The sequence below is a fragment of the Stigmatopora argus genome, chromosome 5 (genome assembly GCF_051989625.1).
Source record: "Stigmatopora argus isolate UIUO_Sarg chromosome 5, RoL_Sarg_1.0, whole genome shotgun sequence".
Classification (NCBI taxonomy): Eukaryota; Metazoa; Chordata; class Actinopteri; order Syngnathiformes; family Syngnathidae; genus Stigmatopora; species Stigmatopora argus.
This window is the reverse complement of record NC_135391.1, coordinates 1,975,411-1,995,036: the sequence shown is the minus strand read 5'-3', so window position 1 is coordinate 1,995,036 and position 19,626 is coordinate 1,975,411. Positions and strand designations below refer to the sequence as shown.

Here is a 19,626-nt window from a genome sequence, read left to right as displayed (position 1 = left end):
TGAAAAATAAAGCGTTTTCTAGAGTTGACAATTATTTAAGTATAAAGCAAAAGAAAATGGTTTTTTTTCTTTAGCTAAATACTACAAGTACAAGTTTTTAAAGAATGAAGGGAAAAAGTGCAATTAATATGTGGGAAATTACTTCAACTGTGATATTCAACTTATTTTGAAAGAGAATTTGGGAGGGTATTACATTTATTTTTAGATCTTAAATCTTGTTTTTCCTGAGAATGACTTTCAAATGATGAATGGTCATGGGTAGATTTTTTTCTTTTCATCCCTACAACTGTTAATGTCCTTAAATAGTTCCTGAATGTGTCATTTGAAGTTACTTTGGTGTCACTTTAGGCCAATATGAAGTACTACAGTATTACAATTAAGATGCGTTCAAAGTCCCACGGCTGTGGGTTTTTACAGCACTTTAAAATCCCCTTCCCATCACACTAATATTAATTCAAACATCACTGCCACTTTGACATTGCCTGATTTTGGGAAGCATTGTATGAGTATCCATAGAGATTTTTCCACAAGAAACTATCTCCCTGGAGAAATTAAATACAATGCAATACCCCAATTTTTTTCAGCAAACATTTTTAAGAAGTACAAAACGAAAAATAAACACGACTGCCCGCAGTCATTTCGTTCTTAATCTGTTGTCTGTTTGTTGTTAGTTCTGCATGGCCAAATTACCCCAAAATAAACTTTAATAATTTCATTAGCCGAACCAACGAGTTAATAAATTTTTTTGTTGTATTTTCCCAGGGGAACCAAATGTTCGTCGTCATGTTTCACCCGGAATATTTTCCGGCCACCGCCAAGATGGCGTCCTCTGCACGTACGGTATGGAAAGGTCAGTATTGTTTGTAATAACTTCTTTTTTACAGTCATAATCTAAATTTAGCGACATATTTTGTATATTATTATTATTGCTTTTGTATCTTATCTGCGCTGTCTTTTCTATTTACTATATATAATAGATTAATACGAAATCATGCGACTCTCGGACTGAGGACTGAATACCCGATAGTACTAATAATTCATATTTCTAACCAGAATGTCATTGTTAGCGATTTACTCAATATATAAGCGTGGTGTTTACATTTTTATTTGCTGAGCTTGTTTTAAATTCTCTATACTCTTTGCATTTGCTTCACGTGTACAATATATTCCCTTAAATGAAGTACATTTGTCCCTTTCATCTCAGTGTGGGGATGGTCAGGATATATTAACAACCGTTTATTGGGCATGTTTACCTTTTTTCTTAACCTATATATTTTTTTATTGTTTGTAGTTGTGAGCAGATTTGAACGCCAGTTCCTGAGCGGCGGTGTTTCCACTATTCCTACTAATTTTACCAGCAAAATTCGGACTGTGGCTGCTGTCAAGTGGGTTTGTTTACATTTTTAGTAGCACAACTATACAGTCTTTTACCGTTAGCCTCAATGTAGCAATGCTAACGCTGTACAATGTTTCATATAATAATACCTAATATATGTATGTCCCATAGTTTCTATGCCGTTTTCTAGTCTTTTGTCCTGTTTGTCTTGCTCCCTACTGTTGCCTTATTGCTTTTTAGTTCATGCTTTTAATATTAATTTGCCAAAGCGACTAAAGATGGAAGTTAGCATTTGGCTTCTCACATATTTACATGTATATTTAATTGAAATGGATGTTTTTATTGTCATTATGCAAATATAATGAGATTTAAGCTGCACCACAAAGTGGACAAATAACAACAAACTAATTATTTTATGTTTTGGGTTCTCAGGGAGTGGAAAAAACCCAAGAAGGAAAATGCGGAGCCAGCTCCCAAAGTGAAGAAAGAGCGAGTGGTGGTGGATGACACGGGGCGACACAAGCCATACGGGAAGACGGCGTGGGCTTCCGTGGACGACGTCTACATACTGAGGTACTACCCCAGAATCATCTACAGCGCCACCGATGCTGTCGAGCTGCTCAAAAGCTACCAGTTGTTGGACTTTACTCCCCACGTCCAACCCGTTTACGTGAACCTCCAACTGGACATGAAACTGGAGAAAAAGGTGGCCTTATTTTGGTCCTTGCTGAATTATTCTGGAACTAAATTCAGACTTTCGGCTTTGAGCTAACGTTGTGTTTGTCCATAACAGAAAAAGATCGACCAGTTCGTCAGCACGGTGCATCTTCCGCACCCTTTCAATGCAGGGGTGAACAAAGTTTTGGTTTTTACCGAGGTAAGCGCTTTTTATATTTTATACCTCGTTAAATTTTACGTTAACTTAGAATTAGGGAAGTACATTTTTTGGACTTCCGGTTGTTTTCTTTTCAACATATGTTGACTCTTTGTACGTGATTGGAAATCGGGCCCGATTGGGGGTGCAGCCAATTGCAGTCTTCCCTCATTTTTCACGAGTTCACTTATTGCGAATTTGCAATTTTTTCTGCTATTAATATTTTTTTATAAAAAAAGAAGTTCATAAAAATGTGAAAATCCACGCTGAAACTTTCTTGTTACTAGGACTCACCAGTGAAGAAAAAAAAAGTTATAATACCCTACTTTGCGATTTTTTCGATTATTGCGGCGATGTCTGGTCTACATTAACCGTGATATTCGAGGGATTACTGTAATGGCATTCCAATGAGAACGATTCATTTGCTATAAAAGTAAATAGATTGACAAGCTTGGTAACTAAATGAATTAAACATGCAAGTCAAAGTAATTTTGATCATGATAACATTTTGTTTTTGCTTCAGGATCCCACTCAAGCGCAGGTAGCTCGAGAAGGCGGAGCCACATTTGTGGGCGGGGACGAGCTCATCCAGCAGGTGACTTTTTAATCCATTGTTCACGCTGAAAAATTAACGCATTACTCCACAAAAAATGCACGAGAAAAATGAGTATTTGTCTTAAATCGGGTGTATTTTTCAGATTTTAGATGACAAGATCGAGGCCGACTTTTACATATCCGTGCCAGAAATGCTGCAGAAAATCACGCCTCTGAAAAATAAACTAAGGAAGAAGTTTCCCAAGAGCAAGAGAGGTGCGTTTCAAATCGTTTTATTTATTTTACTGACATTTACGGTGTTTTTTTTTTAGGTTCGGTCGGCGTCAACATTCCGAAAATGCTGTCGCTTTTCCGAATGGGTCACGAGTACATTGTTGAGGGCGACTGCTACGTCAAGACGCAAGTGGCCACCGTACGTTGTCCCGCCTGTCGTAGTGTAGATATGTTTTTTCCAACTTGTTGGTCATTTTTTTTCCACCTCGCTGTCCTACAGCTGGACTTTCCAACTGAACATATCCTCGCCAATCTGAAAACAATCCTGGCAGACGTGTGCTCTCATCGCCCTGCTGATATGGGTATTTTTTGTGAATAGTTTTTAAGTACGATTACATTGGTTTGATTTGTGCCCTACTGGCTAAATTAGAACCAAGGGGCAACATAGGCACCAATAAGTCTGGAATTTGTTAATCAGTTATGATGTAAAAAAAAAAATTGATACAGATCTGTGCTACATAGCGACCTTGTTTAAAAAATACTATTGACTGAAACCAAGTTTAATTTGAAATTCATTTATATATTACATGGGAAAAATACACAAATATAACTAAATTCAATATTAATCAAGAATACATCTATATATCATATGGGAAAAATACACAAATTTAACTAAATTACATTTTAGTCATACTATATTCATTTACATATGAATATAGATATGTTCATTAATATGTGCTGTCCCTTATTAAATAAATCAAACTCAACTCCAGACAATACTATTACAGTATAGTATTATAAAGTGGAAAAAAATGTAACATCTTAAGATAACACATTATGAGCTATTAGGGCAAAAGGGTCTAAAAAAGTAGTTTGCCTGGAATGACCATCATTTTTCTAAATTTATATTCCTCATTTCCATTTTTAGGGCCCTTCATCGAACGTGCCATCCTATGCAGTCATACCAGCGAAGCGCTTTGGTTCAACAGTAAAGAACTCCTATCAACAATGGATCAGGACAACAAAGAATAACCCCCTCATGTGTGTACATATTGTATTGTAATTATCACTAAACATATAAACATTTTCTCACCAGACGGCTTGAAAAGAAGCTCTTCTCCTTTTGACCACCAGGGTGCAGTATTGCTCGTACTCGTATTGTCTATCATAATGCAATATTAATTTTACATTTTTATTTAATTACGAGGTTAATTAGTTTTCATTTCACGACTGTAATTTTGTAGCATATTATTTAAAATGACTTTTTAATAGGAAAAAGCAACTTTTGCACTGATTTCCACACTTGGCTGGATCACGTGATCTCATCACCAAGCTTCCCACAAGCCCGATAACGACCCTGATGATTAGACCCAGGTGTGTTGTAGGAAGGAGACGCGCAAACAAACTAAACAAACTAGCTCACTAGCTAACTCCCTGGGTTAATATTAAACTAAAATGTTTTACGAAATTATTTTTGCAAACACTTAAGTATTTTTTTTTTACACTCGGGTGCGCCTCGATTCACTTTGGACGAGTAGTAGTGACCGGGGAACATGGAAGATCGCTCGGCTTCTCCTGCGGATAACGCGACCGATCAAGTACAACGACCCGGCCGCCTTGGCGGAGGTATTCCCCGGAGGAGGTGCGACGACAACGGGGAGGAGGACTCTCGTGTTTGCGGCTCCGTCATGTGCACGAGCTTCGCATTTTTCTCCCCCCCGGACTGCGTGCGAGGGAGGGGCGGAGTTACACTTCCCACTTCCAGGCGCCGGGACCTCGCCACTCTTCCCGGCCGGAGCGCGGAGCCTGCGCTCGGGGGAACATTCCGCAAGCTGACCGGAGGACTTTTTGTTGCTCTGCGCTTTCATTTCGAACCCCCGTGGGACCAGCGTGCGCATTGGCGCCGACGTAGGAGCTCCGGGACCACCGCTACTGCCACCGGGAAGGCTTTGGGATTACAAGCCGGTTTAGCCGCGACCATGGCGGCTCGCCGGTTGGTGCTCGGCGTCTTGCTCGCAGCCTTGGCCGCCCCCCGGCTGACACATGGTGGGTATTTTGGTCCGCAGTTGGCGCTTGTAAAGTGGGTCAGGGCGGATCTGGAGCGCCCCCCGAGGAGACTTTTTCGGCATTTTGGTGCACCTGGGGGGGTGGTCGTGGGCTAACTTGACACCTGCTCGCTGGTAGAATGAAGTATGCTAAGAGGGGATTGTTTATTTTGCACGGATTGTCCATTAATGTGCAAGTTGAAGCTGCGTGTTGGGTTCCAAAACGCACGTTTTTGTGCACTTGTAGTTGCGCATTTTGGGTACTAAAATACATAAACTAAAACCAAAACATGGCATGACAAAAAAAAAATGCTTTTATTGTAGGCAAATATAATGGGGGAAATTGAATGCTAAATCAGTCTAGGAAAAACTAGAACATATTAGAGAAAAGTATTGTTTTAACATACTTTTGCTTTTATTTGGGGTTAATTAAATATTAGTTTGGAAAAAAAACTATGAATGAAAATGGGTAAAGGGTTTATCATTTCTTTACATTTGATGTGTTTTGCCCATATCTAATCTAAAATGTTCAAATAGCCTACCATGCGTCTTTGGGATGAAACCGGATTACCCGGAGAAAACCCACACAAGCCCAGGGAGAACATGCAAACTCCACACTGGAAAATCCGGAGCTGGGATCGAACCTACGACCCCAGAACTGTGAGCCCAATGTGCCACCCACTTTACCTTTAACATTTGATATGAAATCAAATCATCTCATTTTCGGATATTAATAATTTCAGGCCTACTAAAATTTCTTATCACAACAGGCCTCGCCGTCCAATCTTCGCTAGGCGAGCAAATTCAATTGAACCTGGTTAATCCCATTCAATTGACATTTAGACAGTATCTCTTCCTAATCTTTGCAAATCTGTTTGAAATCCCTTGTATTTATATCTGCTAGAAATATATTAAACCCGATTTCAAAGTAATCCCCCTCGCTCCAAAATTCCTTGAACGAGACGCGGCGCTGCGATTTCTGACGATGATGTCATGCTCTCAAATTTGACCCGTGTGATAATCCCAATCCTACATGTGCATAGTAATAATCCACATGCATGGAAACCTGACCCAGATGTGCACTGGTGCTGATGTACCTTCTCTTGTTGTGTGTTTAGGAGCGTGTGTCTACGAGGGATCTGTTCACGTGGTAAGTTCATCTATTTTTTTTTCACATCCCGAGGTCTGGATTTGTCAGTTTGTTAAACAAAAAAAAGGTATTTTGTCGCATATTAGCCGCCTCCGCGTATAAGCCGTACCCTTAAAATTGCCTTTAAATGGTTGAATTTGGCAATTTCTCTCGTATAAGCCGCCCCCTGATTCACAATTTTCACCTCCGTATTCATGGTTTTAATAGGGAGTACAAATGTTTTACTTTGAAGGGAAAATCTTAAGAAAATTATCACACGTGGTATTTTTGAGATATTGTATGAATTGAAAGGATGGTCTGCTGGATTGCACATTATTTTGGTCAATATTGTAAGGAAGTTAAATTAAAAAAGGAAGTCATGTGAGCAGTACAACCAGGAAGTGTGGCAGGCACAAGTAAGTGAACAAGTGAGTTTTTTCACGTTTTATGCAAGATATGATTTGTTTTTTTCTTGAATTTCATTCATAGATGTCAAAATACATTTTATTTAGCGTTTTATCTGTTTATATTTTCTTTATTTTGAAATAAATGTCCGTATCGGCCGCATTGTCTTGCGTTTTGGCGTTTCGTGCATGTCAAGTCTAATTTATGCGCATATAAGCCGTACCCTTGATTCAGTCATCATTTTTTTTAGTTACAAATATGACGTATATGCAAGAAAATACGGTACTTGGGAATTATTAATCATCTTAATGTCATAAGTGAAAAAATTATGTACAAACTGATTGGACAAGTGTCTTTTCTACGCACTGTACGTCATAGGAGTACTTTTTTTAAGTTTGTCAGACATACTGGTCAATCTTTTTCTTAATTGAGCATTTTTACCTTTGGAAATAGCAATTTGCACTTGTAAAAAAGAAACAGTACTTGCATCTTGGGAAACAAGTCATCTTCTGACCCTAAATGTCACTAAAGACACATTCCCAGGGGGGGATAATGACAGCCCCGCCCCCTCTGGCACCCCCGCCTCTGCCGTGTAATTAAAGGCGGAAGTGGCGAGACACGACGTACACGGTTTTTTTTTCTTTCCAGGGGATCATTTGTCGCCAGCAACATGTTCAGTCAATGTTTGTTAGCAGACTAAGGTGGGTTTTTTTTTTTCGGGGTGGGGGTGGGGGTTCTTTTGGGATGTCCCAGCATGCCCCAACACGGTCCTAAAGGCCATTCTGGAGTTCAAAGATAGAAAAGATGAGGGTTTTTGAGGTTTTGTTTTTTCCCTGTGGCGGTTCTAAAATTGCGGACGGAAGAATAATAAAGTTGAGATGAAAGTCGGGGAAGATAACAGGTGAGGGCGGAACATTAAATGGAGGAAAAGCAGATGTTTTGAAGCGGTAGTCGGTCCCTTGTATCCGGTTTCGTGAGCTGACGTTTGCGCAAAATGTCGCCTATTTTCCGACCGAAGAAAGCCGGGGCCGATCTTGTGAAAACCGATGGGTCGTTGGGGTTTGTCTTAAAGCAGGGGTGTCAGACTCGGGTTGGTTCGCGGGCCGCATTAACGTCAACTTGGTTTCATGTGGGCCGGACCATTTTAGATATAATATTTAGATTTTTTTAAATAAATGGATTAAAAGAACTGGATTTAAAGCCCTGAATATTCCATTTTTATAGATCTAAAACAATGTTTGTTTTAGCTTTTTTTTTTAGATTTTACAAAATTATTTTTTAACTAAAAACACAGAAAAAATTGATCAAAAAATTACAATTATTGATTTAAAAGGGGGAAAATCAGGAAATTTAATATACATCTATACTCTTCATTTTAATCTGATCCTAAAACAGAAAGTCGGCACCCGTGATTTACTTTCTCGGGCCGCACAAAATGATGCGGCGGGCCAGATTTGGCCCCCGGGCCGCCACTTTGAGACCTGTATCTTAAAGTATATTCAACTTTGTTTGTTAATACATCGTACAGCTTTAAAGAAAAAAAATCACTTGGTAAGTTAACGGCGATCTACAAAATGTCATTTTCTGAGCCGCTTCATCCTCACAAAGGGGGTGCTGGAGCCCATCCCAGCTGACGAGGCGATGGACACCCTGACTCGGTGGCCAGCCAATGAATCGCAGGACACCCATTTGTAGCTAGGGGCAATTTAGAGTGATCAATTAGCTTAGCATGCGTGTTTTGGGAATGTGGGAGGTAACCGGAGTACCCAGAGGAAACCCACACAGACAGGAACCAAAAAAATGAACAAAAATGCTTCAACAAAAATGAAGCATCCCGGAAAGTTCCTCAAAATCAGCAGGAAGTGATCCAAAATTTACAGGAAGCACCCTGTGGGTACCCTGAAATGACAAAAATGAACAGTCCAATTCACTTCCACTGGCTGTGGTTGCTCATCTTTCAGTGGCATTAATTTACTTTCTAATGGCCAAAAATAAACCACGCGATCTGGTTGGCTTGAATGTGTCCCGCCAACCACCCGACACCCCCGATGTAGAGCATTGTCCAGACACAATGTGCTTAGGCGGCGTGCTTAGATGGCATCGCAGGCGCCGGACCGGAGGAACGTGGCGCATTTCCATTGGATCCCTTTGTCAATTTCCCTCGTCACTGTCTCATCCCTGTAAATCAAAATAATATATTGAGGTCATGGAAAGAGTACACATTGGGGGTGTAAATGTGTGCTACCTCAGCCCTTCCTAGTACAGTCGTACCTCTACTTACAAAATTAATTGGTTCCAGAACTTTTTTCGTTTTTTTCATAACTTGAAAATTTCGTAAGTAGAAGTGTACTTTATATGTAAATTCTGAAATTCGTTCCACAGTCCTTAGAAACCCTTTAAAATTGGTCAAAGTGTCCCAATTTTGTATGAAAGATGTGAAAAAACACAAAAAATGAGATAAAATTATAAGGGATGATTGATTAATGTCTTAAAATAAATAAAGCATATGCACCGCTGAAATAGTTCCCTCCGCGGCCGTTATTATGGGAGATGTAATACCCGTGTTTGTCCACCAGATGGTGGCAAGAACCCGTTGTACCAAGGGCTGAAACGCGTCCATTTTGTACTACATTTTAGATGTTTACCTGTGCGCCGTGTGTGTGTGTGTAGTCAATTTTAGACCCGCCAGAGAAAATGGGGTTAACCCATAGGTAGACATTTTCTGCGGGGTGTCGGAACACCTCTGATGTTCCCTTTACGTCCGTTAACAAATTATAAAATGTCTTGGAAAATATTCACGGTTTAGCATAACTGGCTAAAGATGCCCAAAAATCATCTCATTTAATTTCTTTTTTTTTTTTTGTCCTTTTGCAGTACCCAAATTTATGCAGAAATGGTCAAACACAAAATCAGCCAATGACGCTAACGAGGCCAAAGTGACAAGTTGACATGATTTTTTTTTGGGCAAGAAACCTCGTTTTTTTGGCGTGCGCGCATCCCGTCCGTGCACGCGTGCAACATTTACAAGGTGGCGGCCGTAAAAAGTGATGAAGCGAGCGACCCCGCGCCGCCATTAAAGTCTGAGTGGGGCTTTTACGAGCACATTTCCTCGATTGGTCTCCGCGTTGGCGTCGCGAGTCGTTACTTCTCCCGCCAGACGGTAAAAATGTCACCGTTTACCCGTTTCAACATGTTGATTGATCAACATTGACATTTTTCGCTCTGTAGCCAATGTTGTCGTTCGCTAACTTTAATTATCATGCTGAAGATTAAAGTCTTCTTGACGGTTGTGGAAAATTTGGTTCGATTAGCGAGCGTGTTTGTCAGAAATGGGACAGGAAGTCCGCCATTTTGGTTTCAAGTGTCCGTTTTGTAGTTGCATTTTTTTTTTACCCAGCATTCAAACCCCTGAGCTAGTCATATTGACCAATTTGGTTTATCTTAAAAAGCCTTTTCAGAAAATATTCAGTATGTTTTACCCAGTTTGTAGTTTTCTGTAAGATGATAATCCTGTTATAAATAATATAGTATATATTTAAATGAAAAGGACTGTAGTGACGTAATTTTACATGTAGAAAATGGACTTGGCACTCAAATTTGCCTATTTATTTTTGCCATTTTGCAGTTATTCCGCCCAAAACAATGCATCAGGGAATGCCCGCTTTTTTTGGTTATTCTGGTTGTGACATCACAACCCGAATTGATCATTTTTAGATTTCTGATTAAATTTAGAAGAACCAAAACATTACAAATTGAATTTTTTTGACATTTTGTAGTTATTCTGCCGAAAACAATACATCGGGGAATGGCTGATTTTTTTTCCGGTTATTCTGGTTGTGACATCACAACCAGAATCGACAACCATTTCTAGCTTTCTGATGAAATTTAGAAGAATAAAAAAAACATTAAAAAATGTAAAGTGGAGTAATTTTAAATATAGAAAATGAATTTGGCACTCAAATCTGCCTGTTTATTTTTTCCCATTTTGTAGTTATTCCGCCGAAAACAATACATCGCTTTTTTGGGTTATTCTGGTTGTGTCATCACAACCAGAATCGACAACCATTTATAGATTTGAATTCAATAGCCATGTCTGGAATGACAACAAAAATGACGGAGGAGTCATTTTTTTGGTTGTGAATGTCTTTTAAACCAACTTTGGCCAATTGTGGGCTATTTTCTAGGGTCTGTTTGAAGCTTCACTTGGAAACATGTCATTCAGTATCGAGACTTTTACAAAATAATCCTTAAAACACAGAAAAGAATCAATTCTGGTTGAAGTGACCGTTTATTCAAGAGTCCTTTTTGAGGCATTTAAGAGGACTACTTTCGAGACTCGTTTGACAATTTGGTCTGTTTTGGTCTGAAGTTGACGTAGACTTAGTTAGAAGACCAAGTCATATTTTGGCATTGGTGTTTTGGGCTGAATGGCGACTGGAATTGGAGACCAATCACAAAAGCTGAACCCGTAAGGTCAGAGTTTTCCAGCAAACATGTCAGCTAGCAGCTTCAAACTTGGCAGGCATGTCGGGGGGCCGGGATTAGCGTTGAAGAAGACCGGTGGGAGACGCCGATGGATGTCTGTGAGAAAGCTAGCGGGGAAAAAAAACTCTTCATTTGCATTGTTCTTCCTGGATAGGATTAGCAATTCCAGTCGGGTTTGACGACTATCTTCTTTGAATCCAAATTCAAAGTTTTTTTGTTTGTTTCTGTTGCTACAACAAGTCCAATATTGACGTAGACTATCTGGTCTCAGGTGCTTTTACTTGCTTTTTGGTAGGAAAAACATATCGCAATTCGCATTATTCCAGTACAAAACTCTCAAAACAACAAAGCCAATATCAATTTTGCAATGGTAGAATTCCTAGATGACGAGATAATTGAGCAGAAACGCGGATATATATTATTTAAGAATACTCACAGGTCTAAAAAAAAATTCCCCCTCTCATATTACTGCAGTTTTTTGTTCATCCATATCATTTGTCAGTCATATTCTGCCCATGGAAACCAAAATGTCCGAGTCCCCACTTTATTATTCACGTTTTTTAGTGGACAGAAATCCTGGCAAGATGACACATGCTGCAGTTTGCTTCTTTAAAAGATACTTTTTTTTTTAAAACAACACACATACACACACATGCACACACTCACACATGCACACACACAAAATTAAAGTGGTATAAGACGCACGCGCACGCACAAATGGATCATCTAAGGCCCAGTGAGTCGCCACATGTGAATTATTAAGCGTTTCGGGGCTGTGAAGTGCTGCTCTTTTTTATTTTTATTTTTTTAAGCTTCGTGAAAATTCTCTTGAATTTCAAACTCCCAATTTTACTTCTCTCTTCTTCTTGAGTTGGATTTGGATCTAGAAATGACCAAGATCAGTGCGTTATGTACGAGCGATTCATATCTAAATCTGCTTTATTCGAATAAAATATAGTAGTGCATTCCAAGCCACTAGTTGGCGATATAGCTTTTTTTCATCCTTTATGGGTATGAAAATTATATGTCATGTGACATGTTAGATTCTAAATTGAAAAATGTGAGCAGGTCATTTTGAACCAATCAGGATCCCAAGGGCATTTATTAATTAATATTTGGATAAATATAGACTATAGTAATTATACGTATAGCTAGCATACATTTAGCAGTAAATATATATTTATTATTTAAAAAACAAAAAACAAAAACAAAAATTATATGTGCAATAGTGCATTAGATTTTGATTTTACGGTTTAATGCTATGCTATCAAATGCCAAAAACGGGGTATTTTGTTACTGATGCTAAAATCCACACAAAAAATATTATTATCATGTAAACAATTATTTCAGAGTATTTTAAAAGAACAATACATTTACCAGTAAATATACATTCATTATTAAAAAAAAAGAAAACATTTTTCATACATACAATAGAAGCTACATTTTGATTTTACGGATAATGCTATGCTATCAAATGCTAAAAACTGGGGTATTTTGTTACTGATGCTAAAATCCTCACAAAAAATATAATATCATGTAAACAATTATTTCAGAGTATTTTAAAAGAACAATACATCTACCAGTAAATATACATTTATTATTTAAAAAAAAAAAAAGTACAATAGAAGCTAGATTTTGATTTTACAGATAATGCAATGCTATCAAATGCTAAAAACGGAATTGTGTAATTTATGCTAAAATCCACAAAAAAATATAGTATCAGAAAGTCCGTTAGCAACATCGGATCGATCCGATTGGGCCATTCCAAATTTTGGGTAACCGGGAAACTAATTAATTTCCCCCCATTTTGCCAACCTTAAATCCCATCTGATAACCCACAGAAAACACTTTTATGGTCGTTTTCAACTGTTTGTGTGTCACAACCCAAATATGAGTTGGCACAAAAGAAGCCTCTTTTGTTGCTCGCCATTCATGCCAATGCTCCCTGGACTGGAACTAAGCCCCCCGACCATTCGGGGGTCCGGGTCGAGGCGCCCTTTGGCAAGCCTGTTGCTGAATAAACAAGCCCCCCAACCGCCTCCATGTTGTCCTCACCCTTCAGGCAATTTCCACTCTTTTGTGTGTCCCACTTCATTCACACCACTTTAGCTTCTTATCTGGGAATGCTAAGATGCTAAGCCCCCCTTTACAGACATCAACACACCCCCGGGCCTTAGTTTGGTCTCCTTTTTCCCCCTTGATTGGTGCCCGCGGGCGATGTTGAGGCCACAAGGGTTCCCCTGCACAACCCACACTTCCTTTTTTTCCCCCTACCCGCCGGGGCGCCGTGCTCTACTCGGGGAGAACATCCTCAAAGACACGCGCTTCCTTCATTTATTTCCATTTTTCGAGAGCGCCAGGGGAAGTTGAAAGAGAGAAAAGATGGTGGTTTGTCCGAAAATGTCGGAAAAGACCGGACTTTTTTCAAATAATGATCAAGAATCACCGAGTGGGAATCGAACCCAACCATTTTAGTCAAAAGAAGCATCGAATGGTCAGGTGGTTTGGAAATCCATGTCTTCAAAATATATTATAAATTGTTCAATTAAGTATTCATTCATTTTCTGAAGCGCTTCATCTTCGCTAGGGTCGCGGGGGTGCTGGAGCCTATTCCAGCTGAGGCGGGGGGACACCCTGAATCGGTGGCCAGCCAATGAGGAGACAGACAACCATTCACTCGATTTAGAGCAAGGGTGTCAGACTCGGTTGGTTCGCGGGCCGCTTTAATGTCAACTCGGTTTCACGTGGGCCGGACCATTTTAGATAAAATATTTCAATTTTTTTTTAATAAATGGATTAAAAGAACTGGATAAAAAGCCCTGAATATTCAGTTTTTTATACATCTAAAACAATGTTTATTTGAGCTTTTTTAATATATTTTTAGATTTTACAAAATGATTTTTGAACTAAAAACACAGAAAAAAATGATTAAAAAACGACAATTATTGATTTAAAAGGGGGGAAATCAGGAAATTTAATATACATCTATACTCTTCATTTTAATTTGATCCTAAAACACAAAGTCGGCACTCATGATTTCCTTTCCCGGGCCACACAAAATGATGCGGCGGGCCAGATTTGGCCCCCGGGCCGCCACTTTGACACCTGTGATTTAGAGTATCCAATCAGCCTCCCATGCATGTTTTTTGGAATGTGGGAGGAAGCCGTAGTACCCGGAGAAAACCCATGCAGGCCCAAAAAGAACATGCAAACTCCACAAGGTGGACCAACCTGCATTTGAACACTGGACCCACCCCCGTGAGGCCGGCGTGCTAACCACTCAAGCCGCCGGGTTGCCTCGATCAAGTATTTGATCAGATATATTTGATTTTCTCTCGTCTAAGCCTTTTTATTATTGTATTATTTTTATCTTATGGAAAGTAGAAGTTGTTAGACTTTGACTGTTAGCGACGTAGGGTCTGTAACAACACAAAATTGCGTGTAAATAGGACCGTCAAAACCGTTTTGAGACCAGAAAACGCTTTGTCGTCGCTAGGCGGGAAACTCGCGTATTTATTATTTGCCCTTTTCTTCACTTTTTTTGTTGCTTTTGTTGTGGGATGCGTGATCCGCCCCGCCGCCTCTTGTTAGGGAACGACGCTGACATTGACGGACGTCGGCCTCGGGCCGCCAGCGGTCCGATGACTTCATTCCCAGAGCTCGGGAACATTTGGCTTCCCTCAGCGGAAAATCACGCGGGAAGCCCGCCTCCGTCTCGAAAGACGGCGACGCCGCAGAAGAAGAGAAAAAGACAAATTGGCGTCTCGTTCGTTTCCCGTTCGTGCTGACGAGATAAAAAGGGAAATACAATACGGCGCCAAGCGCCTGGGGTGACACTTCAATCGCCGTTAACAGGGAAAGGGAGGAGGGGCTTCAATCGGGGGGTTGAAGATCGGGTGAGGAGGATGAAGATAAAAATGGGCTAGATTTTCCGGGCGGGGTCGTCCATCTCGTTCGATCAACCTTTAGGCAAATGTCAAACGCGTTGAGACGGAACTCAGTTTTGCTTCCGTTGCCTGTTTAAAAACGTGTTTTTAGCGTGTGTCCGTATGTTTAAGCTGGTGTATGTTTTGCCATGCTTTGCTGCGTCTTTAAAAACGGTGCGTCTTGTGTGTGTCAAATACAGAAATGGCACTTGTTACTGACACTGCGCCTTTAAATGCGATGCGCCATATAGGCGTGAAAATACGGTAGTCTTTTAATCCTAATATGAAATATGTCATGTAGAGAATGCCTCCAAACTCTTGAAAAATATCATTTTAAAGACCAATTGTAAAACGCAGACCTTCATTTAAAAAGTACTTTTTTGATTTTTTTTAAAGTGGTTGGTAGTTCTGGGGTCGAGGGTTCGATCCCAGGTCGGTCGCCCTGTGTTGAGTTTTCATGTTCTCCGTGTTTTTTCTCTGGGCTACTGTCATTTCCTCCCACATTCCAAAAATAGGCATGCTAGGCTAATTGGACGCTAAATTGGCCCTATTTATGATTGGTTGTCTGTCTTCTTGTGCTCTGTGATTGGCCGATTCAGGTCGTCCCCTGGACTGGTGCCTGTCGTTAGCTGGGATAGGCTCCAGCACCCCTAGTGACCCTTGTGAGGATAAGCGGTTCAGAAAATGAATGAATCAGATTTGTTTTTCGACCAAGCGGTGAGCTGAGTTAACCACCTGTTAAAAACAACGAGTCTCAACGACCATTTTTCATTGAGTCGTACACGATGATGTCATCAGTGCGGAAAAAATATATTTCTTTTTACTGCTGCCTTGAAAGCACCATTAGAAATCTTAACAACTGGTGCGAAACCATTTTTGAACCTAATATTGTCACCCTACTTTGAAAAGTTGTCATCGACCTTTTTTTGGCGGACATCATCGGCGACGGACGGCGTCCGGTCAGGCGCACTAAGGGACATTTTGCCTCCTCTGCCGGATTCTTAAGGCGGCGGAACAAGACCGCTGTGTTCTGACCCGTGAATCGCCATGGCGACCGGGCCGCCTCGCTCAGCTGCTCTCCGACACAACAACTCAGCGACCGCTCATTTGTGACCTTTACAGCAACTACACTCATAGTTCAAATCAAGGTTTAAAAAAGGGGGAGGTGGTTTTGACCTAGCTGTACCCTAATCCCACTGTTTGGAGTTTGCATGTTCTTCCTGGGCTTGCGTGGGTTTTTTCTCCGGGTACTCTGGTCCCCAAAACATGGATGCTAAGCTAGCTGGCAGGACACTCTAATTTGCCCCCTGCTCGTCTTCTTGTGCCCTGCGATTGGCTGCCCACCAATTCAGTGTGTCCCCCGCCCGGTGCCCGAAGTCAGCTAGGATAGGCTCCAGCACCCCCGCAACCCTTGTAAGGATAAGCAGTAGAGAAGATGACGCAATGAATGAATTACTGGTGACATTTTTATGCATGATTTCTACTAGTTGGGCGTCGGATTGATGACAAATCATAATCATCCATTCAGTTTCTCAACCACTTTATCCTCATTGGGGTCGCGGGGGGTGCTGGAGCCTATCCCAGGGGTGTCAGACTCGGGTTGGTTCGCGGGCCGCATTAATGTCAACTCGGTTTCATGTGGGCCAGACCATTTTAGATATAATATTTAGATTTTTTTTTAAATAAATGGATTAGAAGAACTGGATTAAAAGCCCTGAATATTCCGTTTTTTATAGATCTAAAACAATGTTTATTTGAGCTTTTTTATATATATTTTTAGATTTTACAAAATGATTTTTGAACTAAAAACACAGAAAAAATGGATTAAAAAATTTACAATTATTGATTTAAAAGGGGGGAAATCAGGAAATTTAATATACATCTATACTCTTCATTTGAATTTGATCCTAAAACAGAAAGTTGCCACTCATGATTTACTTTCCCGGGCCACACAAAATGATGCGGCGGGCCAGATTTGGCCCACGGGCCACCACTTTGACACGTGTTGTATATGAAACCCGTAAAAAACCCAGTAAAAACAATATGCCAATGCTGGGTACAAAACAGGCCGAGCTACTAAAAGTCTATGTAGGTGTTTATATAGCATGTGCGTGCGCCTGTGACATTTAGCTCCTCGTCTTTATAAGCCAACAGGTGGATGATAAGCAGTTTGCTCTCTCGGGCAGGAGTGCCGCCATTTGTCGTGCAGCCAGAGCGTGAAATGAATGTCCCGAGTCTGGAGTGTAAAGTGTGTGTAAAGTGTGTGTGCGCGAGTGTGTGTGTATGTTATCCAGAATCAACACATCAAACAATTTTCACTCCATCGCTTCCGTTCCGTGAGCCGCGACGCTAACGTCAATGAGGTCGCAAATGGAACCGTCCCATCTTTTTTTCCCCCACGTTTTGTTACTACACTCACAACGTGAGATGTCAATGAGAGCACGTTATTGATGGAGTCAGGAAACCTGCAGTGGATACTTGGAGTGCTGCTGTGTCTTTGATGTATACAAAAACACGTGGGTTCAGGTTCGATGTTAGGTTTTTTTTTAGATGAGTGGGGAAAACAACAGTGTTAGGTTAGTTGTATTTGTGTGAAATTGTTGTTTGTAAAATAATGCGGCTTTAGAGGATTGTCTTTGATGTTTTGTTCAAGGAGTTGATTTTATCAAGGTCATTGGTGTGTCTTTGATGTTTCCCAAAAATCATTATTGAGGCATCTATGTAGAGCCAAACGTATTATACATGGTACATTAATTTTGAGTAATGTGATATTTTTTCACCTGATGAAAACATATATACAATTATGAGACAACTTAATATATTAATTTTTGTTGTTGTTGTAAGGCACAGGTGTCAAAGTGGCGGCCCGGGGGCCAAATCTGGCCCGCCGCATCATTTTGTGCGGCCCGGGAAAGTAAATCATGAGTGCTGACTTTCTGTTTTAGGATCAAATTAAAATGAAGAGTATAGATGTCTAATAAATTTCTTGATTTTTTCCCCCCTTTTAAATCAATAATTGTAATTTTTTAATCATTTTTTCTGTGTTTATAGTTCAAAAATCATTTTGTAAAATCTAAAAATATATAAAAATGTCTGTTTTCCACTTTAATATGGAACATAATGATTTAAAGAGATTTTCCTTTACTAAGAAAAAAAAAGCTCAAATAAACATTGTTTTAGATCTATAAAAATTGAATAGTTAGGGCTTTTAATCCAGTTCTTTTAATCCAGTTCTTTTAATCCAGTTCTTTTAATCCATTTATAATAAAAAAAAATCTAAATATTATATCTAAAATGGTCCGGTCCACGGGAAATCGAGTTGACGTTAAAGCGGCCTGCGAACCAACCCGACCGAGTCTGACACCCTTGCTGTGAGGGACAGCATTTACATGTAAAATGTACATTTGAAATCGTTTTTATTTTAAGAAAAATCCTTCAATAATTGACCATGTTTTTTTTTTCATCTGTCAAACTCCTCGGCGTTCCGCTCTGTCAAAACGCCAAGATTTTGCGAGCAATAGCGACCTCTGAAATAGCTGCAAATGCTATTTTGGCCTCATCTGGTAGGTCGTGGCGGCACCGACGGTCCCGAGGGAAGCAAAACAGTGGGCAATTAATGCCCACGCTCGGGCATCTCTCTGTGGTTCAACACGCCAGCGGCCATGCGTTCGCTGTTTATGCGCCAGCGCACGAAAAGTAAACACAAAGGTTAAAAATAGAGTAAACAATGCAATGAGCCTGGCGTTTTTTTGTTGTTGCAAAAACATGTTTGCATCAATGAGAGCTTAAATCGTCTTTGATGTTTACAAAATGCAGAAAAGAGCTTAATTGGGGGACTATGTCGTTTAAAATAATCACGTGTGGTGAATTCAATTGCCCGAAATCCTATTTGCGGTTTTACTAAGGACTAAAAATCTCTTTGATATGTTCAGTGACAATTTTATGACATATGAGGGGGGGACTTTTTGCACGGCAACGCGCTCGTAACATAAAATAAACAAATTTAAATGGACTTGGATTACGATGCAGACACACTCAAAAATAAGTTTAATCTAACCTTATACTAAACTTAATTCTAATTTTGTTTGAAATTTTTATACCTTTCTTCTCCCGGGTTGGCCTAATTGGCCCCGCCTCCACCCTGACTTTCAGATGCAACCTATCGAGGGTTGTTTGCTTTTGTCTTCCCTTCAAAATATTTCCAAAATGATGGACACAAATGTCCTCACAATAGGATAACGGACGGCCACTTGCCAACGAGAAGTAGTATATACTCCTGTCGTATTAGCGAACAAGCTCCGCCATTCGCATTGACTAATGGGGAGAAAACACAGAAAAAATGCAATGCTCCGCCCAGTGCTAGTATATAAAAATGTGTCTCGTATCTCAAGATAATTATTTGCCCGAAATTTTACTCAAATCAAATCAAAAGCCTTTATTGTCATCATACACAGCTGCACATAACAAAATTGGTGGTCCTACCCCAAGCTTTGTGTTTTCCCAGTAAAAAAAAACCTAAATAGTAGTATAAAAGTATAAAAAGTCAGATCCCGGCTAGGTGAATTCTAAAATATTGCACAGAATTCTAAAATATTGCACATATTCTGAAATATTGCACAGATTTCTAAGATATTGCACGTTGTTATTGCACACCCGGA

General features: G+C 40.0%; 2 protein-coding genes across 2 annotated transcripts in view; both read left to right on the top strand.

The window, feature by feature from the left end:
* Positions 1–769: 769 nt before the first annotated feature.
* mrpl1 (mitochondrial ribosomal protein L1) lies at positions 770–4,075 on the top strand. The gene is made up of 9 exons (XM_077600571.1): positions 770–850; positions 1,292–1,385; positions 1,769–2,042; positions 2,130–2,213; positions 2,734–2,805; positions 2,909–3,020; positions 3,077–3,177; positions 3,259–3,340; positions 3,907–4,075. The coding sequence occupies exons 1-9, from the start codon at positions 772–774 to the stop codon at positions 4,008–4,010; spliced, it is 1,002 nt and encodes a 333-aa protein (XP_077456697.1). The 5' UTR covers positions 770–771; the 3' UTR covers positions 4,011–4,075.
* A 139-nt stretch (positions 4,076–4,214) lies between these two features.
* Positions 4,215–19,626, top strand: part of fras1 (Fraser extracellular matrix complex subunit 1) — a 119,582-nt gene continuing 104,170 nt past the window's right edge. The window contains exons 1-2 of the mRNA XM_077600573.1: positions 4,215–5,024; positions 6,142–6,173. Coding sequence (XP_077456699.1) covers positions 4,532–5,024; positions 6,142–6,173 — 525 coding nt within the window. The 5' untranslated portion in view covers positions 4,215–4,531. The remainder of the gene's footprint in view (positions 5,025–6,141; positions 6,174–19,626) is intronic.